Here is a 27465-nt window from a genome sequence, read left to right on the forward strand (position 1 = left end):
CTGTAGCCTATCACTCCCCAGGACCAAGCACAGGGCATGTTGCCCCCTCCAGAACCTGTGGAAAAGTCACCCACTCCAGAGACTGTGGCCTATCACTCCCTAGGACCAAGCAAAGGGCATGTTGCCCCCTCCAGAACCAGTGGACAAGTCACCCACTCCAGAGACTGTGGCCTATCACTCCCCAGGACCAAGCACAGGGCATGTTGCCCCCTCCAGAACCAGTGGTCTTATTTCGGCTTCCTGATGAGGTGCCCCCCCTCCACCTGAGGTGCCCGACTATTTGGCAACTGATGCCACTGCAGTGTTCTCTCCGTGTTGATGCAGGTCACAAGTCGGGCCTTGGACTTTGGCCTGTGGCCATGTGGCCTGCGCAAACTGAGGACTGGGCAGTATCCCTTGTTTTGTACATTTGTAAATATCTGTTACATTGGCTAACTTATTTATTTTTTACTGTGTTGATATTATTACAATCACTTTGGTAAATTTGTTTTGTCCTTGCATTATTCGCCCGATTTAGAGGGATTAACATGTTTTCTTCTGCATCTGGTTGTGTGTATGGTGTGTGTGTATGGGGTGTGTGTTGAGCGTGTGTGTGTCACTCTCTTTTTCCTCCCTCCCTCCCTTATGTGGTAGGTGGCTGGACTCACTGTCGTCGTCTTCGCCGGCGTTGGTGTTCGTGGTGGAGCAGAACGTAGAATATCATCAGAAATACAAAGAGTTTGTGTTCCATGGCAGCATGGTTCTTCCCTGTGTCTCCAATGGTGAGTACTTTCCCTTCTGAGTTCAGTTTCTGCCAGGCTTTTGATGTCATGGTACCGCCCTGGAAAAGGTGGCAGATTGTGTTGTTGTAATATGGTGGGCAGAACTTTGACTTCTGCCTGGCTGTAGGCGGCTACCACCGTGGTGACTGCTGTTTCCACCCTGGTGGTCAGTGTGGTACACTGGCTGTCTTTCGGAGATCTTTCCGCCATGGTCAATCAATCATTCAATCAATCATTTGTAAAGCGCACTACTCACCCGTGAGGGTCTCAAGGTGCTGAGGAGGGGAGAGGGGAGAAAAAGGGGGAGGTGCTGCTACTGCTCCAACAGCAGGTCTTGAGACGTTTCCTGAAGGTAAGGACGTCTTTGGTCTGGCGCAGGTGGGTGGGAAGAGTGTTCCATGTTTTGGCGACGAGGTGTGAGAATGATCTACCGCCGGTTGTAGTTCTGCGGACGCATAGGACGGCTGTGAGGGTGAGGTCGGCGGAGCAGAGATGCCGGGTCGGGGTGTAGAAGGAGAGTCGTCTGTTGAGGTATTCTGGTCGGGTGTTGTGCAGTGCTTTGTGAGCATGGGTGAGGATTTTGAAGATGATTCTCGTGTTGACTGGGGGCCAGTGCAAGTTTTTCAGGTGGTCTGTGATGTGGCAGTGGCGGAGATGTCCAGGATGAGGCGTGCTGAGGCGTTCTGGGTGCGTTGCACCCTCTTCTGGAGTTTGGCCGTGGTTCCTGCGTAGAGGGCATTGCCGTAGTCCAGTTTGCTGCTTACGAGTGCTTGGGTGAAAAGTTCTTCTGGTTTCAGTGGGTATCCATTTGTAGATCTTTCGGAGCAAGCCGAGGGTGCTGAAGCAGGAAGAGGAGATGGCACTTACTTGCTGGGTCATGGATAGTGAGGGGTCCAAGATAAATCCTAGGTTGCGTGCATGGCCGGTGGGAGTCGGAGCAGTTCCGAGAGTGGCAGGCCACCAGGAGTCATCCCATGCGGAGGGGGTGAAGCCGAAGATGAGGACTTCCGTCTTGTCGGAATTGAGTTTGAGGCGGCTGCTCTTCATCCAATCGGCGATGGCCTTCATTCCTTCGTGGAGGATGGTCTTGGAGGAGTCCTTGGTGAGGGAGAGGATCAGCTGGATGTTGTCGGCGTATGAGATGATGTTGAGGTTGTGGGATTGGGCGATGTTAGTGAGCGGGGCCATGTAGATGTTGAAGAGGGTCGGGCTGAGGGACGAACCCTGGGGTACACCGCAGATGATGTTGCGGCATTTATGATGGTCATAATTTGGGGGTAATTACCGCCGGCCTGTTGGCGGTATTACCGCCACTTTATCACCGACCGCCAGGGTCGTAATGAGGGCCTTAGTCTCAAGAAAATACTATAAAGATACAATATTACCACTGGGTAGCGGAAATGACGAAAAAACAGCAATCGGGTCAGCATAAGGCAAACCAAACACTCTGTAACCGCAATACAAAATATCAACAGAAGGATCTGATGTTCTGAAAATAATCGCTGGTCATTTCTCTTACACATTAGTGCAAGTAAAAATTCATCTAAATAAATTAGCTTGGGGCCTTTGGGAATTCTCCCTGTAAAATTTGGCAAATGTAGAATTAAATATACCTACTGAACATAAGGTAAAAAGCAAATAGAGGACAAAAATTTGAAAAAGAACATCAGAGGCAAAAATAAGATAATTAAAGAAGGCAAAAAGTATGAAAGAGGAAAGGTGTCAGCATGAGAAGCTCGGCCAAGAGTCTTCTCAAATGGGTCATATGGAAAAAGCCTAAGTGGCTTTCAAGAAGCATGGGGAAAAATGCGGGGCAAGGCAAATAAGTCTGTACCTCTCCAGGTCCAAGGGAATCTGCTTGCTGCCTCACCTACAACTCTGCCAATTGATCAGTGGAATTTCTAGTTATTACAGTGATTAGTCCATCTTGTAATGCCCAAAAATAAGGCAGTCAGGTGGTTAGGTCTCCTCACATTGCACAACAACCTTGAAACATAGCTGGATGGTCCCAAGACAATCCAAGGACGGAAGCTGTCCTTGGGCTCCTGTACAATATTTGCAACATAGATGAATAGTAGTAGTCGTCAGATTCTTGGTCTCGCCATATACCTTCTCCAAGGTTATTTTTTGAGGCTGTCTATGAGTAAAACAATAGCACATCTATTCCCAAACTAACATTTCATGCGAAAACACCTGCAATGAAATGATATGTTAGCAGACATGGAAAACAGTTTCTCACGTTATGAAAATGTAGGCTTTCAACAGTCAAGCTAACACAGAATTAGAATTGCACATTTAATTCATTTTACTCTAAGCATGTCGGCTTTGCATGTTAAATATTGTTAGAAATGGGTTTTTTGGTTGGCAGTCAGGTTACCCCCTGTCCAAGAAAAAGCCCTCACTCTAGTCAGGGTAAGTCACACACAATCCAAGATTATCCTGTGCCCACCCTCTGGTAGCTTGGCAAGAGCAGTCAGGCTTAACTTAGAAGGCAATGTGTAAAGTATTTGTGCAATAAATCATATAATACCACCATATAGCACCACAAAAATACACCACACAGTGTTTAGAAAAATATATTATATTTATCAGGATAATTGAAGGTCAAAACGAATAAAGTTGCAATGTGAATTTGTAGAGATATCCCTGGAAAGTGATATAAAAATGTCTTAAGTCTTTAAAAAGCAAACAAATCCTCTTTCAAGCACAAAGTACCTGGTTTGGAGTGGAAAATTTCCTCAGAGGGCCACAGAAGAAGAGATACGTGGAAAAAGGGTGTGTGCGTCGATTTCTCCCCAGCACACACGGACTTGCGTCGTTATTTTTCACGCGGGGAAGTCGTGCGTCGTTTTCCGGCGCGCAGACAGTCTCTTTCTGCGGATCGCGGGGATTACCAGATGTCCCAGGTCTGTGCGTGGATTTTCCTGCTTGTTTTCCGGCTGAGCGTCGTTCTGCGGGGCTGCGTGTCGAAATTACGATCTCACAGCAGGTGTCACGTCGATTTCTCCTCTAGAGGTCGGGCGGCGTTGTCCTTGCGAAGCCGTGCGTCGAAGTTCCGGTCGTCCCCAAGGCGTCACGTCGATCAGCGTCGGTGTGCGGCGTTTTTCTCGCCGCGGAACAAGCTGTTCGTCGAAATTTTCGACGCATGGAGCGTCCAAGTGAAAAAGAGAAGTCTTTTTGGCCCTGAGACTTCAGGGAACAGGAGGCAAGCTCTATCCAAGCCCTTGGAGAGCACTTTCACAGCCAGACAAGAGTTCAGCAAGGCAGCAGGCCAACAGCGAGGCAGCAGTCCTTTGTAGAAAGCAGACAGGTGAGACCTTTGAGCAGCCAGGCAGTTCTTCTTGGCAGGATGTAGTTTCTGGTTCAGGTTTCTTCTCCAGCAAGTGTCTGATGAGGTAGGGCAGAGGCCCTGTTTTGTACCCAAATGTGCCTTTGAAGTGGGGGAGACTTCAAAGAGTGGCTAAGAAGTGCACCAGGTCCCCTTTCAGTTCAATCCTGTCTGCCAGGGTCCCAGTAGGGGGTGTGGCAGTCCTTTGTGTGAGAGCAGGCCCTCCACCCTCCCAGCCCAGGAAGACCCATTCAAAATGCAGATGTATGCAAGTGAGGCTGAGTACCCTGTGTTTGGGGTGTGTCTGAGTGAATGCACAAGGAGCTGTCAACTAAGCCCAGCCAGACGTGGATTGTAAGGCACAGAAAGATTTAAGTGCAAAGAAATGCTCACTTTCTAAAAGTGGCATTTCTAGAATAGTAATATTAAATCCAACTTCACCAGTCAGCAGGATTTTACATTACCATTCTGGCCATACTAAATATGACCTTCCTACTCCTTTCAGATCAGCAGCTACCACTTCAATACTGTATGAGGGCAGCCCCAATGTTAGCCTATGAAGGGAGCAGGCCTCACAGTAGTGCAAAAACAAATTTAGGAGTTTTACTCTACCAGGACATGTAACATACACAGGTACATGTCCTGCCTTTCACCCACACAGCACCCTGCTCTAGGGGTACCTAGGGCACACATTAGGGGTGACTTATATGTGGAGAAAGGGGAGGTTTAGGCTTGGCAAGTACTTTTAAATGCCAAGTCGAGGTGACAGTGAAACTGCACACCCAGGCCTTGCAATGGCAGGCCTGAGACAAGGAAAAGGGGCTACTTAAGTGGGTGGCACAACCAGTGCTGCAGGCCCACTAGTAGCATTTAATCTACCGGCCCTATGCACATAGAGTGCACATTACTAGGGACTTATAAGTAAATTAATAGTCCAATCAGGTAGGATTCAAGGTTACCATGTTTTAAGGGAGGGAGCATATGCACTTTAGCACTGGTTAGCAGTGGTAAAGTGCGCAGAGTCTAAAAGCCAGCAAAAACAGTGTCCAAAAAGTGGAGGGAGGCAGGCAAAAAGTTAGGGGGGACCACCCTAAGGCTGTCAGGTCTAACATGTGTCCCCCCCAGCTGAAAGTGGGGAGAGCTACCCGACCTCCTGGGAGCTCTCATCGCTAAGGCGGAAGTATCTGGAGAGACCATCAGCATTGGCGTGGTCAACCCCTGGGCGATGTTCCACCGTAAAGTCCATCCCCTGTAGGGAAATGGACCACCTCAAGAGTTTTGGATTCTCACCCCTCATCTGCATGAGCCATCTGAGGGGCCTGTGGTCTGTCTGAACCCGGAAGTGAGTCCCAAACAGGTAGGGTCTTAGCTTCTTCAGTGCCCAGACCACAGCAAAAGCTTCTCTCTCAATAGCACTCCACCTCTGTTCCTGTGGTAATAGGCTTCTGCTAATAAAGACTACTGGTTGGTCTAGGCCCTCCTCATTTAGCTGTGCTAGGACTGCCCCTATGCCATGCTCTGAAGCGTCTGTCTGCACGATAAATTCCTGGGAGTAGTCAGGGGCCTTGAGCACGGGGGCCGTGCACATGGCTTCCTTCAGGGAGTCAAAGGCTTTCTGACAAGCCTCTGTCCAATTCACCAACCTAGGTTGTTTCTTGGAAGTGAGTTCTGTCAAGGGTGACACAATGGTACCATAGCCCTTGACAAATCTGCGGTAGTATCCTGTGAGGCCTAAAAAGGCTCTCACCTCAGTCTGAGTTCTAGGTGGTTGCCAGGCCTTGATAGTTTCAATCTTGGCCTGGAGTGGCTGCACCTTGCCACCACCCACTAGGTGCCCCAAGTACACCACGGAACCCTGCCCAATCTGGCACTTACTAGCCTTGATGGTCAGGCCTGCCTGTTGCAGGGCCTGAAGCACCTCCTTGAGGTGGAGCAGGTGTTCCTCCCAGCTGGAACTGTAGACAGCTATGTCATCCAGGTAGGCTGCACAGAAGGCATCCTTGCCAGCTAGGACCCCGTTAACCAACCGTTGGAAGGTAGCGGGGGCATTTTTCAATCCAAACGGCATCACCCGGAACTGGAAATGGCCATCAGGGGTTGAAAATGCGGATCTTTCTTTAGCCCCCTCAGTCAGGGCGATCTGCCAGTACCCTGAAGTAAGATCAAACGTACTCAGGAACTTGGCAGCGCCCAGCCTGTCAACGAGCTCATCAGCTCGGGGGATGGGGTGAGCATCAGTCCGTGTGACTGAGTTGAGACCCCAGTAGTCCACACAGAACCGGAGTTCTGGCTTCGCACCTGGGGCAGTAGCCTTAGGGTCCAACACCATTGGACTGGCCCAGGGACTACTGGATTTCTCGATAACCCTTAGAGCTAACATCTTGGAGACCTCCTCCTTGATGCTGGCCTTCACCTTATCCGATAACCTGTAAATTTTGTTCTTCACAGGGAGACTGTCACCGGTGTCAATGTCATGAACACAGAGGTGGGTCAGTCCAGGAGTAAGGGAGAACAGGGGGGAGAACTGCACCAACAGCTCATAGCAGTCTCCTTTCTGGTTTAGAGTCAGGGAGTCAGAAAGAATGACCCCGTTCACTGACCCATCACCTTCTTGGGCAGAGAGGAGGTCGGGGAGAGGTTCACTCTCCTCTTCCATTCCTTCATCTGTGACCAGAAGCATGTTGATCTCAGACCTCTCAAAATGAGCCTTTAGTCGGTTAACTTGGAGCACCCTTAGGGGGTTCCTAGGGGTTTGGAGGTCCACTAGGTAAGTGGCTTCCCCTTTCCGCTCCTTTACTTCAAATGGGCCAGACCAGCGGTCCTGGAGAGCTCTAGGCTCTACTGGCTCCATTACCCACACTTTGTCACCAGGTTGAAACTCTACCAGGGTGGCCTTCTGCTCATACCAGCGTTTCATTACCTCTTGACAGGCCTCAAGGTTACTTTGGGCCTCTTTCCAGAAGCGGGTCATCTGGTTGCGGAGGGCCAACATGTAGCTGACCACATCCTGAGGGGGTGCCTTTGGAGCTTTCTCCAACCCCTCCTTGACAATGCTTAAGGGTCCCCTGACAGGGTACCCATAGAGAAGCTCAAAGGGACTGAACCCTACCCCCCTCTGGGGGACCTCTCTGTAAGCAAAGAGAAGGCATGGTAAGAGGACGTCCCACTTACGCCTCATGGCCTCAGGGAGGCCACCAATCATGCCTTTCAAGGTCTTGTTGAATCTCTCCACAAGACCATTAGACTGGGGGTGATAGGGTGTGGTGAACTTGTAGGTTACACCACACGCATCCCACAGAGACTTCATGTATGCAGACATGAAGTTAGTGCCTCTGTCAGACACTATCTCCTTGGGGAATCCCACACGGGTAAATATCCCCATCAGAGTTCTAGTCACCACCGGTGCAGTTACGGTCCTCAGAGGGATTGCCTCTGGGTAACGGGTGGCATGGTCCACCAAAACCAGGATGAACCTGTTGCCTAAGGCAGTTTTGGGGTCCAATGGACCAACAATGTCGATGCCCACCCTTTCAAAGGGGGTGCCAACGACAGGAAGTGGAATCAGGGGGGTTTTAACCCTTTTTCCTGCTTTACCACTGGCCTGGCAGGTAGGACAAGATCTGCAGAACTTATCTGAGTTTGTCCTCTTTCTGGGCCAATAAAAGTGGGTGACAAGCCTGTCAAAGGTCTTGCCTTGCCCCAAATGTCCTGCCAGGGGGATGTCGTGAGCCAGACCCAGTAGGAAGGTTCGGTAACACTGGGGGACCACCAGCGTACGCGCTGCCCCAAAGGCCGGAACCTTAGGCTCACTGTAGAGGAGATCATTCTCCCAATATATGTGGTGATCGCCAGAGGCTTCACCTGCCGCCTGGTCTGAGGCTTGTTTCCTCAGACCTTCCAGAGTGGGACATTCTTTCTGCGCCTTGCAGAATTCCTCCCTGGTGGGTCCACCCTCAACTTGCCAGCCAGCAAGCTCAGGTAGGTCACCTAGGGTGGCAATGTCTTCCCCAGTTGGCTCGGGAGCCTCCTCCTCAGGAGCCCCCTCAGCCACTGCGGGAACTTCTTTCTGGGGCCGGTTTCCCGGGCCCCTTGCCCCTCCTCTTGGCAGCTCTCTGGGCCATTGTTCCAGGCTCCAGACGCCCTTGACTTCCCTCTTGGTCAGCCATGGACCGTGTGGTCATGCAGACCCACTCAGGTAACCCTAACATCACCAGGTGAGACCTGAGCTCCACTTCTTTCCAAGCAGTATGCGCAAGATCATTGCCTAACAGACAATCTACAGGCACGGCAGGACTCACAGCTACTTTCAGAGTACCAGAGACCCCCCCCCACTCAAAGGGAACCAGAGCCACGGGTAGGTGACTCTCACGCTTGTCAGCGACTATGACCTGGTGGAATGTATTAGGGACTATCTGCTCTGTTGACACCAGCTGACTCTTGATAGTAGTCATACTGGCTCCTGTGTCACACAGAGCCTCCACCTTCTGCCCATCAATGGTGACCCACTGCCTGTACTTGGAAGTATTTTGGGGCATGTGGGCTTTGGGCACCATTTCTCCTTCTCCCAGGGATACTAGGAAAATCTCTACCTGTTCCCCAAAGCTATCTGGGTCCATCTCCCCCCGAGCGCTACACTAGTCAACCCAGGTGTCTGTCCGGTAGTGGACGGTGCTCTCTTGGAGCACTGGGGGTCGCCTTTATAGTGACCATACTGGTAACACTCCATGCATTTGGGGTTGGATATTCCTGACCTATCATATGTCCCTGGCTTTTTCCCAAATCTGAAAAAAGGAAGGGTTGCCACCCCCTCCCTGGGAATTCTTTTGGGGGCCTTTGGAGAGTTCCTTATCTGTAAGTTTATCTCCCCCCTCTTTCTTCTGTTGGGAACCCTGACCACCTTTGTGGGTGTCCCCCCCAGGTACCTTCTTCGACACTCTGGTGCTAACCCAGAGGTCCGCCTCCTCAGCAAGCTTCCTGGGATCAGTCAGCTTACTGTCCACTAAGTGCTGGTGCAACTCTGTATAAGTAGTATTAAGCATATGCTCTCTCAGAATCAAGTCATATAAACCTTTATAATCATCTACTTTGTTGCCCCGCACCCATCCATTCAGTGCCTTACTGGAGAAGTCAAAGAAATCTACCCATGTTTGTGTGGTTTGTTTGGTGCTGTCCCTGAACCTCTGACGGTATCCCTCAGGGGTCAGCCCAAACTTGGCAAGTAAAGTGGCTTTCTGAAGTGGGTATGTGTTTTGATCAGGTTGATCCAATGTGAGAAGTGTGTCCCTCCCCAATGGTGGTACATAACCCCACATAGCTACCCCCCATTGCCCTTCAGGAACCCCATGAGCCCTTAGTGCAACTTCATAAGCAGCTAACCATTTATCTATGTAATCTCCCACCACAAAACTGGGCACCACATTTTTGGGTATACGAACCTTCTTTTCTCTAGCAGGTCCTGTCAGTATGCTGCCTCCATTATTGCTGGATTCAGACTGCTTTGCCATGAGATCCAGCTCCTTGAGACTCAGTTCATGAGCCAATAACAGTTTCTTTTCAGCCAAGGCTCTCTCAGCTGCAGCTTCAGCTCTTTCAGCTTCAATCTGTTTGGCTGCTCTTTCAGCCTCAGCTTGCTTGGCTTCTCTCTCTGCCCTTCTTTCCTCCTGTTGAGCCTCAATTTTCAGTTTTGTCATTTGCAATTGGAACTCCCTTTCCTCTCTCCTTTCCTCTGCGCTCAGGCTTTGCACAGAGACACTGCTCCCTGGTCTTCAAGGGGGCACAATTGCAGTGGTAACACCATCCACAGATAGTGACAAATCCTCTGAGGGGCCATTTTCTGGCTCCTCTTCCTCATCATCCTCTTCTGAATGGGCTTCTGCCCAGGCCCTCAGCGCCACTTGAAAGTCCTCCTTTTTGGAGGCCCCTTGGGTGGGTACCATCATTGCCCTGCAGAATCCTTTTAGTTGTTTGACCGTATATGTATCCAACAGGACTAGGTCAAAGTCTCCTATCTGAGACCCAGTCAGAGACATGTTGAGTGAGGATTTAGTTTTTTAAAATTGTCAGGAAAAACGAATTTGCAAAAAGAGATAAAAATCAAGTTGGCCTTCAACTGTGGGTAGGTAGTGAAATACTTAGCTACTGTATGTCACTGCACAAATACAAGCCCCATCCTCACCGCTGATCACCAATGTTAGAAATGGGGTTTTTGGTTGGCAGTCAGGTTACCCCCTGTCCAAGCAAAAGCCCTCACTCTAGTCAGGGTAAGTCACACACAATCCAAGATTATCCTGTGCCCACCCTCTGGTAGCTTGGCACGAGCAGTCAGGCTTAACTTAGAAGGCAATGTGTAAAGTATTTGTGCAATAAATCATACAATACCACCATATAGCACCACAAAAATACACCACACAGTGTTTAGAAAAATATATAATATTTATCAGGATAATTGTAGGTCAAAATGAATAAAGTTGCAATGTGAATTTGTAGAGATATCACTGGAAAGTGATATAAAAATGCCTTAAGTCTTTAAAAAGCAAACAAAGGGGGTGATTCTAAGTCCGGCGGGCGGTGGAGGCCGCCCGCCAGACTTCCCCCACCAAAATACCGCTCCGCGGTCGAAGGACCGCTGAGGGTATTTTGGGATTTGCCCTGGGCTGCCGGGCGACCGCCAAAAGGCCGCCCGCCAGCCGAGGGCAAATCAACCTTCCCACGAGGACGCCGGCTCAGAATTGAGCCGGCATAGTGGGAAGGTGCGACGGGTGCAGTGGCACCCGTCGCGTATTTCAGTGTCTGCAAAGCAGACACTGAAATACATAGTGGGGCCCTCTTACGGGGGCCCCTGCAGTGCCCATGCCATTGGCATGGGCACTGCAGGGGCCCCCAGGGGCCCCGCGGCACCCCCTACCGCCATCCTGTTCCTGGCGGGAGACCCGCCAGGAACAGGATGGCGGTAGGGGGTGTCAGAATCCCCATGGCGGCGGAGCGCGCTCCGCCGCCATGGAGGATTCTGTAGGGCAGCGGAAAACCGGCGGGAGACCGCCGGTTTTCCTAGTCTGACCGCGGCCGAACCGCCGCGGTCAGAATGCCCTGCGGGGCACCGCCGGTCTGTCGGCAGTGCTCCCGCCGACCCCAAAGTCTCTTTCAAGCACAAAGTACCTGGTTTGGAGTGGAAAATCTCCTCAGAAGGCCACAGAAGAAGAGATACGTGGAAAAAGGGTGTGTGCGTCGATTTCTCCCCAGCACAAACGGACTTGCGTCGTTACTTTTCACGCGGGGAAGTCGTGCGTCGTTTTCCGGCATGCGGACAGTCTCTTTCTGTGGATCGCAGGGATTACCAGATGTCCCGGGTCTGTGCGTGGATTTTCCTGCTTGATTTCCGGCTGCGTGTCGTTCTGCCGGGCTGCGTGTCGAAATTACGATCTCACGGAAGGCGTTGCGTCAATTTCTCCTCTAGAGGTCGGGCAGCGTTGTCCTTGCGAAGCCATGAGTCGAAGTTCCGGTTGTCCTGTAGGCGTCGGTGTGCGGCGTTTTTCTCGCCGCAGAACAAGCTGTGCGTCGAAATTTTTGGCGCACTGAGCATCCAAGTGAAAAAGAGAAATCTTTTTGGTCCTGAGACTTCAGGGAACAGGAGGCAAGCTCTATCCAAGCCCTTGGAGAGCACTTTCACAGCCAGACAAGAGTTCAGCAAGGCAGCAGGCCAACAGCAAGGCAGCAGTCCTTTGGAGAAAGCAGACAGGTGAGTCCTTTGAGCAGCCAGGCAGTTCTTCTTGGCAGGATGTAGTTTCTGGTTCAGGTTTCTTCTCCAGCAAGTGTCTGATGAGGTAGGGCAGAGGCCCTGTTTTATACCCAAATGTGCCTTTGAAGTGGGGGAGACTTCAAAGAGTGGCTAAGAAGTGCACCAGGTCCCCTTTCAGTTCAATCCTGTCTGCCAGAGCCCCAGTAGGGGGTGTGGCAGTCCTTTGTGTGAGAGCAGGCCCTCCACCCTCCCAGCCCAGGAAGACCCATTCAAAATGCAGATGTATGCACGTGAGGCAGAGTACCCTGTGTTTGGGGTGTGTCTGAGTGAATGCACAAGGAGCTGTCAACTAAGCCCAGGCAGACGTGGATTGTAAAGCACAGAAAGATTTAAGTACAAAGAAATGCTCACTTTCTAAAAGTGGCATTTCTAGAATAGTAATATTAAATCCAACTTCACCAGTCAGCAGGATTTTATATTACCATTCTGGCCATACTAAATATGACCTTCCTACTCCTTTCAGATCAGCAGCTACCACTTCAATACTGTATGAGGGCAGCCCCAATGTTAGCCTATGAAGGGAGCAGGCCTCACAGTAGTGCAAAAACGAATTTAGGAGTTTTACACTACCAGGACATGTAACATACACAGGTACATGCCCTGCCTTTCACCCACACAGCACCCTGCTCTAGGGGTTACCTAGGGCACACATTAGGGGTGACTTATATGTGGAGAAAGGGGAGGTTTAGGCTTGGCAAGTACTTTTAAATGCCAAGTCGAGGTGACAGTGAAACTGCACACCCAGGCCTTGCAATGGCAGGCCTGAGACAAGGAAAAGGGGCTACTTAAGTGGGTGGCACAACCAGTGCTGCAGGCCCACTAGTAGCATTTAATCTACCGGCCCTATGCACATAGAGTGCACATTACTAGGGACTTATAAGTAAATTAATAGTCCAATCAGGTAGGATTCAAAGTTACCATGTTTTAAGGGAGAGAGCATATGCACTTTAGCACTGGTTAGCAGTGGTAAAGTGCGCAGAGTCTAAAAGCCAGCAAAAACAGTGTCCAAAAAGTTAAGGGAGGCAGGCAAAAAGTTAGGGGTGACCACCCTAAGGCTGTCAGGTCTAACAAATACCAATAATGTTCTTATTTAAATTTCATGTAACATTTAATATAAAACTTTTAATACATATAAATGAATATGATGGAGAACTACATTTCTCAATATTAGCCAACATTAGTACACACATAAAAAAAAATCATTGTCGTTTTCAGAGTAAACACTCTCCAACAACATGAGGATAGTTATCAAACCATAATCAAAGGTTACATTTCAATTAATATGGTTATACCACAAAATACAATTCTCCTACTGTTATAGTGACTGCACTTAAATATATGGACTTTGTGTGCACCAATTTTACATTAATCAGCATTAGTTCACACATTACATTTTTGTTACGGTCACATATATATTTAACATTGCGACGTCAAAGGTGACAGCCAAATCTCCGCTGCACCACTCATATTGTAATAGGCTGATTCTGCCTACTCCATGTCTTGTCTAATACTAATGTGAGGAGTTCACAACTCCCTTGTCAGTTCCCAATGTTATTTTTGTCTTTTCCTAGTAGCAAATCCTAGTTAGGCATTGACTGCTTTCTACTCCTCTGTGTGTAATTTTTTGATGGGGCAATCATTCTCTCACATAAGAACTTCCATAAATGGAACTGGTTGGTCATACATTTCTTTTAAACCATTAACATACACATCTACCCTCTCTTGTATAAATAGTAGAGGGTGGGTGCCGTTATGAAACTGGATAGAGGGGGCTAAGGAGTGGTTAAGGATGGGTGCAAGGGAAATACTGCTATTGGGGAGGGAGATGTTGATTACAAAAAGATTATCACAGAAAGAAGAAGAGGCATGATATGTGGTAAGAGGAGGAGGGAAAACTACAAATTTGCCATGGTACTGTAGATTTTGTAGCTGAAAGTCACAAGCCTGACATCTCTTTCCATATTGCAACATCTGTAGTTGTTCACAGGATTTAGGGAATGTCTTTATTTTTCTTAATATAACAGCGTCACATATTTCTTCAGCTTTTCAAGCACATGTTTCCCATATTTAGGCCTTTTTCCACACATGTTTGGGCCTGCACCTGTAATTTATATATTTTGTATAATGCCCTTCAGGATGGTATGTTGTTATATCTGGGTTTAATTATTAGGCTATAGTTTGTCTATGTTCTATGTATACAATGCATAGGTACGGTATTGCTACTTATTAGCAATACAAAGGTCCGTCATTCTTACCACTGGATATTTAAGACAAATATAATAAGCCAGAAGTACCTACATGTTCATTTTCTTCCACCACATATTCTCACTATTTTGCAAAACCTATGGCATACTAGGGTGGTACATTATATAGCCATCTAGGATAAGTAGGAGTTTCGTGTCTGCTAATTTTGGGGGTTGGTTAACATTCTGAGACTGTGGCAGGACTAATTGCAGGTTCCTCTAACTGTTTTTTTCTTAACCCTTCTGGCCATGGAACACATTTCTGATTCCTCCCTTCCATATCCTATATAATGTATACATTTGTATACTGGGTACTGTTAGAAATGGGTTCTTTGGTTGGCAGTCAGGTTACCCCCTGTCTAAGCAAGGACCCTCACTCTAGTCAGGGTAAGTCACACACAATCTAAATTATCCTGTGCCCACCCTCTGGTAGCTTGGCACTGAACAGTTAGGCTTAACTTAGAAGCAATGTATAAACTATTTGTACAATAACTCATGCAATAACACAGTATAACACCACAAAAATACACCATCCAGTGTTTAGAAAAATATAGAATATTTATCTGGTTAAATGCAGGTCAAAACGATTAAGATTTGATAAGTACACGTTGAAATATCACTTTTGAGAATGTTAAAAAGAGTCTTAAGTTCTTAAAAAACAATAAGTGTCTCTTGCAAGCACAAAATACCTGGTTTGTGTCTAAGTTATCCGCAAGGGGCCGCAGAGGAGGAGATGCATGGAAAATGGGGAGGTGTGCGTCCGTTTCTCCGGGTGCACACAGACGATGCGCCAAAATTTTTCAGCGCAGTCAGGGCCTTGCGTCGATTTCAGGTCCAAAGACTTGGATCCTCTTCAGGTTGTGGAGTATTTGAATGCCCTGGGGACAATGCAGAGAAATCCTGGGCTTGCAGGATGAAGGCACAGGAGCTGCGTCGATCCGGTGGGCGACGCAGGGAAATTTCTGTCGCACTGCAGGTGCTGCGTCGATTCTTTTTGCATTATTTCGGGCTGCGTCGTTCCGGCTCGGTTATGTGTCTATCCAGTGGGGCGTGTATCGAAGTTCCGGTCGCAACGCTGGCGCTGCGTTGATCTCCACTTGGGGAGCCTGGCTGCGTCATTCAAGTTCGGCGTGCAGTGATTTCCTCACCGTGATGCAGGCTGCGCGTCATTTCTGGCAGACTGTGCGTCAAATTTCGCCGCACAAGGAGTTCTTTACCGGATGAAGTCGTTTTGGCCCTGAGACTTCAAGGAACAGGAGGCAAGCTCTATCCAAGCCCTTGGAGAGCACTTCTCAGCAGAGACAGAGGGCAACAGCAGGGCAGCAGTCCTTTGCAAAAAAGCAGTCAGGAGAGTCCTTTGGGCAGACAGGCAGTTCCTCGTGGCAGGTTGCAGGTTCTGGTTCAGAGTTTCTTCACCAGTGGTATCTTGTCCAGAAGTGTTTGAGTTGGTAGGGTCAGAGTCCTAAAACCAGCAAAAACAGTGTCCAAAAAGTGGAGGGAGGCAGGCAAAAAGTTAGGGGTGACCAACCTAAGGCTGTCAGGTCTAAAAGGGACCAACAGCAAATTACAATGTGTGTCCATACTCTTAGCACACATCAACATCACTGCAGAACCTTCAGCCTTATCCATCAGCAAGAACATTATCGTCCCCTTGCTCATATTGACTGCTGAGTATTACAGGACTGCATTCTTCCAAACCACAAGACAAACACGTTTTTTTACTTTTGGTAATGCTCTTTCTGGTGTACCTTATATCTAACTGCAGATGACTTACCTTTTGAATCCTCCCAGGCACAGACTAGGTCTGAAAACTTGCAAAAGCCGCTGAGCACCGACAGGTGGCACCACTGGACCCTGCATTGACTCCGCACAGCCTCAACATGTGTCAACACAAAGTCACATATAGGTGCTATCGCTGCTCGCTGACAACAGTTTATTACAATTGTTTTTCTTGTTTACAGATGCAGAGGGACTGCTAAATGAGATCAACAGTATGCCAAACCTAAACTGGGACTTCCTTAAAAACAACATGTCCACTCTACAGAACAGAGAGAATGGAAGGCAGTGAAGAATCTGCGGATAGACAAAATACCCCTCATAAAAAGCATTACGAAAGTAAATTCACTTATGCTTCTGATGGATGCATGTAACCACAGATTTCTCACCTTTGAATGAACACCAAAGAAGTACCTTACAAAAGGTACACCTCCCTCTTACTTGCATTAGCAAACCCAAGAAAAAGAATTGCCCATCCAGACGGTACTCCCTAGTCCTGTTATCATATGGAAACTAAGGACTTGTTTAGGTCCAATAATTGCAAACTCTCTTGCTCCTCAAAGGGAGGTGGGAGAGAAAAGAACACATGGAACATGCTAGACTACCCCACGGGAAAGGCAACACTACCTTAGGGAGAAAGAAAGCTTGAGTCCATGGTGCTAATTTATCAAATTAGATATTGTGTGTGATTGTTGTACGGACAGCCTGTAGCTCACTGACAGGTTATGTGGAAGTGATTGCAATAAGTAAGAAAGTCTTAAGGGTCAGCAACCTCAGAGTGCAATTGTGCATAATTTCAAAAGTTGTGCACATCAATAAAGTAGAAACTAAATAAAGGTACCATTATAGCATCACAAAGAGACAAGCAGAAGCACACAAGCAACTCCTTTAAAAAAAAAATGAAAAAATTAATAACAATGGGAGATTCGAATGAGAGAGGCTGATCAGGAAAACACAAAAAGACCAAGGCAGTCATAGGATAACCCCTTACAGTGAGCACAGAAAGGTTTTGCTGGGCTAAGAATAAAATGAACAGTAGTAGATTGAATAATTTTGCCTGAAGAGGGCCAGTGTATCGGTACACCAGGCCAAAAACCTACCGCAGTGGCTGAAGTAGATGGACTTTGTGGAAGGATGACAGGCTGCCAAGATCACATCAATAACCTCTGGCAGTAAATCAAAATCACGCTACTCAAATTCCATATGTGCAGGTGGTCCACCACTAGCTGCAGAGATGGTGTTTTCAGAAGAAAGTTGTTGAGGTACTGTAATACATGTATCTGGACCTGACACCGGACCACCTTTGCGAGCACCTGGGTAGCTGGGGTAATCTCAAATGGCAGAATGTTGTATCAATAATTCCAAGAATGAGAGCTAAATCTTGACCGATTATATAATCAGACCATGGAAGTAAGCATCCTACTAGTCCAAGGAAACCATTTTGTCTCTGGGGTTCAAGGCAGACAGAACCTGGACCACCATCCACATTTAGAACCTGTTCTACATCAGGAAGGTGTTGAGGAGCCAGATGTTGAAGATAGGACTCAAACCCCTTTGTTGGGAACCAGGCAATAATGGAACTAATAGCCAGTGCCAAGCTCCTCTTCGGCTACCACCTTGATTGCACCCTTGGTGAGTAAAATATCTTGCCACTGCTGGATAGCACAATAACTATAAAAACAGAGATGGATGGAATACTTGAATTAATCTCAGCAACTGGTAATCACTTGGTTTGCATCCCAATACATTGTTATTCTGCACATAATGCCACCTCAGTTTGAACTCAGCTATATGCAAATCAGTCTTGACAGCTGACTTGCCAGCATTCAAAGAGAGTAAAGCCAAAAAGAGTAAAACACATATCTGCTAAAAGTGTCAATTCACTTGGACACTCTATCAGGATTTGAACCAAGCCGCTGTCAAGCAATTAGTCAATGCATCATAGAAAGAAAGTAAGGGATCAGGAGTCGAAAGCCCTGGTTGTAAGATTTCTGTCAGTACATTAGATTGTGTGTCAAAAGGATGCAGCCATTAGTATAGAAGTCCCACAGGGAGGGACCCAAGGGAGAGCTGAAGTCATTTTTGGGAAAGGTGTCTTGGCCAGTGGCATTCTGTAAGTTCTGTCTTATTAGGAGGCTTCGATGCAATGGGCCTCGAGCTCTGGATTAGAGCTATGTGTAGGTGACAGAACATGAGGCGGGAAGTCACTGCAGAAGCGTGTCTCTTCTGGGATCTTTTCCCCGGTAGAGCTGGGTGCAGGGGCGGCACCCCAGCAACAAGCACACCACCAGTAAAGAGAGCCTGGAGAGACTAGCATGTCAGTGTTTTGGCATTCGTGGGCGCCATCTTAGATTTTAATATAGTTAGCAATTAAAGATGCAGTCCAAGATGGCTCCTCTTTTTGTGTATCCAGTGGGCCTTTTCACCAATTCTGAATGGTGGGCAGTAGTTTCCTGAGCCTGCGAGTGCATGCGCTTGCGTATACGTCTTGTATGCGAGACTGCTGTGTTCAGTACAGGGCTTAGAGTCCGCCTGTTGCTCTTTATTTGTTGTTTTGCGTGGCACTCTTCTTTACAGCTTCGTAATTTGTCAAGGCATGTCTGGCATCACTTCCATTTCTCTGTGTGGAGCAGGGATCGAGCATTAATTGATGCAACTTAATTTAGTGCCCGGCCACTGCTCCCGACGTGATCGAGGTACCATTTATTGTTTTCAACTTCTAGTGCCCTGCAAACAGAAGGCCTGTGACTGGCAAAAACGTGCCGAGCAGGCACAAAACTGCTAAGTTTTAGTTTATAAAGCTAAGATTATTTTATTTTGCCAAATCGTCTTTTCCCAGTTTCTCCTCATGTTTTCTTTTGTTTTTGCTCATTAATACATGTGATGCAAAATTTGAAGCAATTATAAAGGGCCAGTATACGTATTTAGGCAGTTTTTCCAGCGCTGCATTAGTTAGCTGATGTATATTGAACGGATGCCTAGGGAGGGCGGTAATATGGTCAAGATTACACAGGGTGATCAAGTGGACATTCCAGGACTGGAACAAAGGCCTTTTAGTTCTAAAGCCAGAAAAGTGGTCACCAGTCGTGCCGTGTTGGGGTTCTGTAAATAAGTGCTGCCATCGGATTACTGAAAGCTATTTAATTTATTAACATCAGATAAATGAAAAGAACTCCTGTCATTCTGTAATCTGTCGGCTGAAGCACTGAGCCTCACAGCTGACGCTCACCCCGCTGCCCTTTCTTACCAGCAGGTGAAGAGAAGAGGGCAAAGAGTGGTCGATGAGAGCTGGAAAGAGTTGTAAACAACACTTAGAAGTGTGTACTGCCATACAGGTGCTTGTGCGGGAGGTAAAAGTTCCCCTGGTTACTGACATGGACTCTCACTCATGAAATTGGGGTGTCATAGGCCTGTCGAGCTGGGTTGTCTGTACTGTTAGTGTGGTGTTGTGCACACTGTATGGGTGACATGCCCTTTGGAACTGTATATTTACGCTATGGGAGCATCAGAGCTGCAAGGAAATGGATACCTAACTGTATTGGGATGTATTAGCCTCTTGGCGCTATATGGTCTGTAACAAAGGGGCGGAGTAGTTTGCAGGCGTTATACTGCACACACCATATTTTTTAGAGATCATAATAGTGCTGTAATTGCTAGACTTTGAGGTGTCCTGCTATTGCAGAGCCCACATCAAAATAAAAACAAGCATTGGCAAAACCAATAACACGTTTCTGGGAACTATTGGTTTTGTCAATTTTTTTTAGCAATACTGTGCATCATTTCTAAAAAAAGAAGCTCTGTGACACCGCCTCCTGCATTAGTTTGTAGACACTCGTGCCATGCATGCGCGCACCAACAAATTGAGGAGTGTGTTCTTTTTTAGTTTGAGCGCAGAAGTGCTTTGACCTATTGAAAGTATTGTGGGCTTTTAACCACGCCTGCCGCACGCCCATCACTCTCACTCGTTGGTGGACTTGCCTTTCAAAAATCCTTTATCATCATTGATAAATGCTTTACGTTTGTCTCTCCTTGGGCCGGTTTTGTGACCGTCTCAGACACCGACCCTGTTACATGGATAATTGCACAATTTCCGAAAAGTTTGACTGTGAGCTAATTTCTTTTTCTCTACTTCGCGCTCATGCTCATGGCAGCCATGGCGCTTTCACTCTGCTCGCTTATGTCAACTGTTTCACTTTGCATTTTCAATTTATGTGGCAAGAAAAGTCCAGTTAGGAATTTACAACGCTAATAGCTCTAACTCGAACAAACGCGAGACCCATTGCATGGCAAATGCTTGTTTCTTCTTGTGTATTTCTTACTTAATAGGCAGCACTGACACTAAGTAACATGCATCGCAATTATCTAGATTACTTCCTAGTTGCGGTTGGGTCTTATTTTTATTTAGGAGTATATCTTTCCAGAGGCTCACAAGTGTATCTTTTTCACACAAGTTTTCCAGTGGTTGCTCCAGCATTTGTTTATTTTGACTATGCACCCTGCTGAATCCGTATGGATGTTATTTACCCCTTTGGCTTTTTCCTCCTTCAGCAGTGGTTTTTAAAGATATTCAGCTGCTGATTCATTTAATCAGTCTGCATAGTAGCTGCTATAAGGAATCACTCTCACAAATCAAACATCCCTTGCAACCAGCCTTCAATATGTCATGGTGTGGCCTGTTTGAGGCCCTGGCTAGTTTCAGAGTCAGGGCCAAACATGACCTCCAGTCTCCTGTACAAACACTGTGAGAATGGAGCTGGTGGAGAAATCTCCAAAGGCTCAGGCTGAGCATTTGTTATCTCACAACGAGACATAGGCTGTGAACACAATGAAATCAGTTCCAGATTGGACTGGAGGTGTATTTTGACACCAAGGGAGCCAAGGCCAGCTTGAATCCAGGAATAACCAGCACACCTACAACAAAGGAGCTACCTCTAGAAGGCGGGGTAGAGGTTGAATGGGATCACATAGTGCTGGGGAATGACCGACCAACGGAATCCAGCCTAGTATCAAATGGATCAGTGAGGCCCTATGGTGCTCCAGCAGCAGCTGGCCTAGCTCTAAATAACTGCCATCCCTCAAGGCATCAATTAACTTTTGTGTCCATGATATCCTGGGGATTTTAGGGGATTTTGGGTACCAGGACCAGAAGCAGGCCTGAATCTGATGATGTAGCTGTAGTCTGACTTTTGAGAACTGACTGTGCAACCTTTTCTAGAGCAGTAGTGGTGGGAAAGGGAGAACCCCTTGGTGGACTTCTTGTGTTTCCACTGTGACTTATTCTTTAACTTGAATTTATACATATCTGACAATGGAGAATGGGACCAAGATCTCAAACAACTCTGGGACTTTGAATGTTACTGGCCTCTCTTCTTGTGTCCTGCCATGTAGAGCTTAGCCTCACACTCTTAGTGGCCTTGGGCAGCAACAGGGAACATGTGCTGCAAATCGTGCTTGGTGCCAAGGCACCAAAGGAAGTCATTATATGAGTATGTGACTGACATCTGCTTGTGGAAGTAGCAATAATGCGTTGAACATGTTATCTTTATTGGGGTAAATTCCCTAGCACACTCCTCTGTGAAATCTGCAAGTCAACAGCTATAGAAAAGATCAGAGTGGAGAGCTGCATCTTTGTGGAGGGGTGAAGGGAATTGACGTCAGCATGTAGGGGTGGCACCTGTATGACGTTCCCCATCATCACGTCTGGAGCTAAGGCAGAGTCGATACGGACTCTCATTGTGCCACCTGTGAGCAAACAGGAGCTACTGCAAGCTTCCAGAACCAACTTGTGGTTGGAAATATCCTTCACAATTTTACAATTCCTACTACATGATCGTCAAAAGGATTAGCTGTTTCGGCTCTGAATGAGATAGCTGGTCAGAACCCTGATTCCTCGTAGAATTTATGAAATGTTACATCTTAGCCTACAACGTCTACACCAAACATAGGCCCTCATTACAACCCTGGTGGTCGGTGTTAAAGCGGCGGTAATACTGCCAACAGGCAGGCGGTACAAAAATTGGATTTGGTGGTAACGGCCGCTGGGCTGGAGACTTCGGTCTCCTGCCTGGCGGCCGTCACATTTCCACCCTCGGGATTACGACCCGGCCTACCGCCATGGTTTCAGTACCGCCACGAAAACCATGGCGGTAAGCACTATCAGTGCCAGGGAACATGTTCCCTGGCACTGATAGGGGTCTCCCCCACACCCCGCCAGCTTGTCACACACATGCATCGACAACACACAACACTCACAATCATACATTCACGCATGCATCCAATGTGACTCACACCCGGAGGCACGTATCCCAAAACATACCCCCACACACACACACACACAACACCCCCACCCCCCTCTCCGGGTGGAGAACCTGACTTACCTGCTGTCAGCAGCAGCGCCCACCAGCAGAACACCGCCAGGTCGTATCATTGCTCATGATACGCTCTGCGGTGTTTTGCTGGTGTGGTTGGGCTGCTGTCAGCAGCGCCGCCTTACTGCCGTCCGTGTTTTGCCAGATTTCTGGCGGTATACCGCCGGCAGTCATAATATGCGTTGCTGGCTGGTAGCCATGGCGGCTGTGTGTTGGCAGCCGTCGCCTTGGCAGTAGGCGGTCAATACCGCCAATCTTGTAATGAGGGCCATGGTCTTATTCTCAAATAATTTGTTGTTATCCTTAATTAAGTTATTCTTTCACTGTCCTGTTACATTTCATACTTTTGTGGTGCTGAAATTACTTAATGTTGTCATGAGGTTCTATGTTCATACGTAGCCTACATCAATTAACCCAACCCATCTGATGCTGACAGTACACATAGTACTTCTGTAGAACCACTGATCCCCATAATTTCCCTGAACTGTGAAATTGTTGGTCCCATACCTATAACTGCTTGACACATGTCCTGGAAAAAGTGTGGAGAATAGCCCTTTTCTCCCCCAATTTCTGGTGTACTGCTCTCCATTTGTGTTTTTAGTCAGCATGCTTCCCACTTCCACATCCCTCCTGCAGGTCACAACATTGCTTCAATTCTCTACTGCTGTCTCTTTACCCTCTGTGTTAGAAATTGGGTCTTTGGTTGGCAGTCTGGTTACCCCCTGTCCAAGCAAAAACCCTCAACCTAGTCAGGGTAAAGGAGAATCACCCTTAGCTAACCCCTGCTCACCCCCTTGGTAGCTTGGCACGAGTGGGCAGGCTTAACTTCAGAGACTAGGGGGGTCATTACGAACTTGGCGGGCGGCATCAGCTGCCCGCCAAGATCTGACCGCCATGCGGCTGCACCCCGCCACGGCCATTTGGAGATCCCCGCTTGGCCGGCGGGCGAAACCTGGTTTCCGCCCGCCGGCCCAGCGGGGATCACGGCCGCAACATAGGAGCCGGCGGTGTTGCGGCCGTGCGACGGGTGCAGTTGCACCGTCGCACTTTTCACTGTCTGCACAGCAGACAGTGAAAAGCTGCATGGGGCCCTGTCAGGGGGCCCCACGACTCCCCTTACCCCCAGCCTTTTCCTGGTGGTTCAGACCGCCAGAAAAAGGCTGGCGATGAGGGGAGTCGTAATCCCCTGGGCAGCGCCGCAAGCAGCGCTGCCCTTGCGGATTACATCCGCCGGGGCCATTGTGGCGGTAAACGCCGGCCCCGGCGGTGCAACCGCGGCGCAACCACCACGGTCATAATACGCCGGGAGGCACAGCCAGCCTGTTGGCGGTGCTCCCGTCGTTTTGGCCCTGCGGTAGTAATACCGCCAGGGTCATAATGACCACCTAGGTGTTTAGTATTTGTACCAACACACACAGTAACTCAGTGAAAACACTACAAAATGACGCACCATAGGTTTAGAAAAATAGGTAATATTTATCTAAACAAAACAAGACCACCATACACAAGTCAAGTTATGAATTAAAAAGCAAAAAGAGTCTTAAATCCTTTAGAAAACAGTGCTAAAACTGTTAGCGTGCAAAAGTACCTAGGTATCGTCAAAATAACACCGCACGGGCGTGTATGCGTCGGAAAAGGCCAGTGAGGCGTCCATTTCTCACTCGCAAGCGAGACCGTGTGTCATTCCTCCTCTGGTCGGCGTGCGTCATTTCTCCTCTCTGCAAGAGAGCGATGCATCGATCCGGACAGGCACCTTGGATCCGGGCAGGTTTTGCGTTGAATTTCCACACCCAGCGAGATGTGTGTTGTATCAGAAAACCACGCTATGTGGGGTTGTGACATTAACAGCCTCCGTCGGCGGGTATTGCATGTCATTTCTCCAGCTGCGTTGCGTCGATGTTCCACCCGCGATGCAGGTGGAGCATAGATTTCAGCCGCGAAGCATCCGGCGCATTGTTTCTCGGCCGCATCTCTGAAGGTGCGTTGAACATTTCCCTGCACTGCGGCCTGTGCGTGGATTTTCAGTCTTGGACTGCCAGCTTCACCTTTCAAGGGCCCAGGAACTGGACAGGGCACCACTAGGCAGGGCAGGAGTCTCAGCAGAGAGTCCAGGTGCTGGCAAGGGAAGTTTTTGATGGCCCTGAGACTTCAACAACAGGTGGCAAGTTCAAGCCCTTGGAGATTTCTTCACAAGCAGGAATGCACAACAAAGTCCTGTCTTTGTCGCCTTTCAAAGGCAGAAGCAGCAACTGCAGGACAGCTCCAAAAAGCACATTCAAAGGCAGGGCAGCACTTCTCCTCAACTCTTCAGCTCTTCTCCTTGGCAGAGGTTCCTCTTGATTTCCAAAAGTGATCTAATTTTTAGGTGTTTCGGTGCCCTTCTTTTACCCCTTTCTGCCTTTGAAGTAGGCCTACTTCAAAGGAAAGTCTCCCTTTTTTGTGAGATCCTGCCTTGCCCAGGCCAGGCCCCAGACACACACCAGGGGGTTGGAGACTGTATTGTGTGAGGGCAGGCACAGCCCTTTCAGGTGTGAGTGACCACCCCTCCCATCCCTCCTAGCACAGATGGCTCATCAGGATATGCAGGCTACACCCCAGCTCCCTTTGTCTCACTGTCTAGAGAGAGGTGCAAACAGCCCAACTGTCAAACTAACCCAGACAGGAAATCCACAAACAGACAGAGTCATAGAATGCTTTAAGCAAGAAAATGCTTACTTTCTAAAAGTGGCATTTTCAAACACACAATCTCAAAACCAACTTTACTAAAAGATGTATTTTTGAATTGTGAGTTCCATGACCCCAAACTCCACATGTCCATCTGCTCCCAAAGGGAATCTACACTTTAATCATATTTAAAGGTAGCCCCCATGTTAACCTATGAGAGAGATAGGCCTCGCAACAGTGAAAAACAAATTTGCCAGTATTTCCCTGTCAGGACACATAAAACACATTAGTGTATGTCCTACGTTAAACATACACTGTACCCTGCCCATGGGGCTACCTAGGGCCTACCTTAGGGGTGTCTTACATGTAAGAAAAGGGAAGGTTTAGGCCTGGCAAGTGGGTACACTTGCCAAGTGGAAATGGCAGTTTAAAACTGCACACACAGACACTGCAGTGGCAGGTCTGAGCCATGTTTACAGTGCTACTAATGTGGGTGGCACAACCAGTGCTGCAGGCCCACTAGTAGCATTTGATTTACAGGCCCTGGGCACCTCTTGTGCACTGTACTAGGGACTTATTAGTAAATCAAATATGGCAATAATGGAAATCCAATTACACATACATTTTACATAGGAGCACTTGCACTTCAGCACTGGATAGCAGTGGTAAAGTGCCCAGAGTAACAAAAACAACAAAAAGTCCAGCACACATCAACAACCTGGGAAATAGAGGTAAGAAATTAGGGGGGACCACGCCAAGGATGCCAAGTCTAACACTCTCTGACTCTGTCTTACCCATATTACAATTGTATCCCAAGCCGCTCTGATCCTTGTGTCCTTGTGCCTTTTCTGCCCCTTTCCCCTATATTCAATTTTCAACAGCACATTGTGTTTCGTGATTTTAGAAAAATGTCTATCACATTCATTTGATTTGACAATTGTAGAGTTTAGTAACAGAACAAAAACAAAAACTTTAACACAAAAATCTGAATCGCCCTGCCATGGGAAGACGGAGTCACTACACAAAATGTTGAGATCAATAAATAGTGTTATAACTCTTTAGTGAATGTCAGTAAAATTAAAGACTGCTGTTATCAAGAGCATACGTATCTGAACCAGCAACTGTAACAATAACGTTTAAGGAAGGTTACATTACCAAGGCACCACTCACCTCTCCAATTTTTGCCTATACATCAGCACATAGGCAGTCCTTGATCTGTAAAGAAGAAAGAAGGGACATTCTTGTAAGTACACCAATTTCAAGTTTACAGAGAAATAATATTGCATGTTATGGGATTTAATGGCATGTTATGTTATGTTATGTTAATAACATCTACGTAATGCAGCTGATACCCAGGGGGGTGTCTTGGCACTGGAACTTTGGCTACTATTTGCATATCTCTTATTAAAATAAGTGGCTGTGATGTGACTTCCAAAAGCTTAGGTTGTTAGATTATTGTTTAAGATAAATAGGAATTCTTAGAAATGGGTTTTTTGGTTGGCAGTCAGGTTGCCCTCTGTCCAAGCAAGAACCCTCACTCTAGTCAGGGTAAGTCACACACAATCCAAAATCAGCCTGTGCCCACCCTCTGGTAGCTTGGCACGAGCAGTCAGGCTTAACTTAGAAGGCAATGTGTAAAGCATTTGTGCAATAAATCATACAATACCATAATATAACACCACAAAAATACACCACACAGTGCTTAGAAAAATATATAATATTTATCTGGGTATTTGCAGGTCAAAACGATTAAAGATGCAATATGGATTTGTAAAGATATCACTGAAAAGTGATATGAAGTGTCTTAAGTCTTTAAAAAGGAAACAAAGTCTCTTTCAAACACAAAGTACCTGGTTTGGAGTGGAAAATCTCCTCAGAGGGCCACAAAAGAAGAGACACGTGGAAAAATGTCGATTTCTCCCCAGCACACACGGACTTGCGTCGTTATTTTTCACGCGGGGAAGTCGTGCGTCGTTTTCCGGCGCGCGGACATTCTCTTTCTGTGGATCGCGGGGATTACCAGATGTCCCGGGTCTGTGCGTGGATTCTCCTGCTTGTTTTCCGGCTGCGCGTCGTTCTGCCGGGCTGCGCGTCGAAGTTTCGCTCTCACAGCAGGCGTCGCGTCGATTTCTCCTTGGAAGTCGGGCGGCGTTGTCCTTGCGAGGCCGTGCGTCGAAGTTCCGGTTGTCCAGAAGGCGTCGCGTCGATCAGCGTCGGTGTGCGGCGTTTTTCTCGCTGCAGAACAAGCTGTGCATTGAAAATTTCGGCGCACGAAGCGTCCAAGTGAAAAAGAGAAGTCTTTTTGGTCCTGAGACTTCAGGGAACAGGAGGCAAGCTCTATCCAAGCCCTTGGATAGCACTTTTACAGCCAGACAAGAGTTCAGCAAGGCAGCAGGCCAACAGCAAGGCAGCAGTCCTTTGGAGAAAGCAGACAGGTGAGTCCTTTGAGCAGCCAGGCAGTTCTTCTTGGCAGGACGTAGTTTCTGGTTCAGGTTTCTTCTCCAGCAAGTGTCTGATGAGGTAGGGCAGA

The 27465-nt window shown here is 47.8% G+C and overlaps 1 protein-coding gene across 3 annotated transcripts in view; it reads right to left on the reverse strand.

Annotated features, from left to right (window-relative positions):
- Nucleotides 1-27465, reverse strand: part of LOC138265818 (ubiquitin carboxyl-terminal hydrolase 12A-like) — a 735388-nt gene that overhangs the window by 174341 nt on the left and 533582 nt on the right. For all 3 annotated transcript variants that reach the window (XM_069213886.1, XM_069213884.1, XM_069213885.1), the window contains one exon: nt 26106-26150. In XM_069213886.1, coding sequence (XP_069069987.1) covers nt 26106-26150 — 45 coding nt within the window. The remainder of the gene's footprint in view (nt 1-26105; nt 26151-27465) is intronic.

Source organism: Pleurodeles waltl, chromosome 11 (assembly GCF_031143425.1).
Source record: "Pleurodeles waltl isolate 20211129_DDA chromosome 11, aPleWal1.hap1.20221129, whole genome shotgun sequence".
Taxonomy (NCBI): domain Eukaryota; kingdom Metazoa; phylum Chordata; class Amphibia; order Caudata; family Salamandridae; genus Pleurodeles; species Pleurodeles waltl.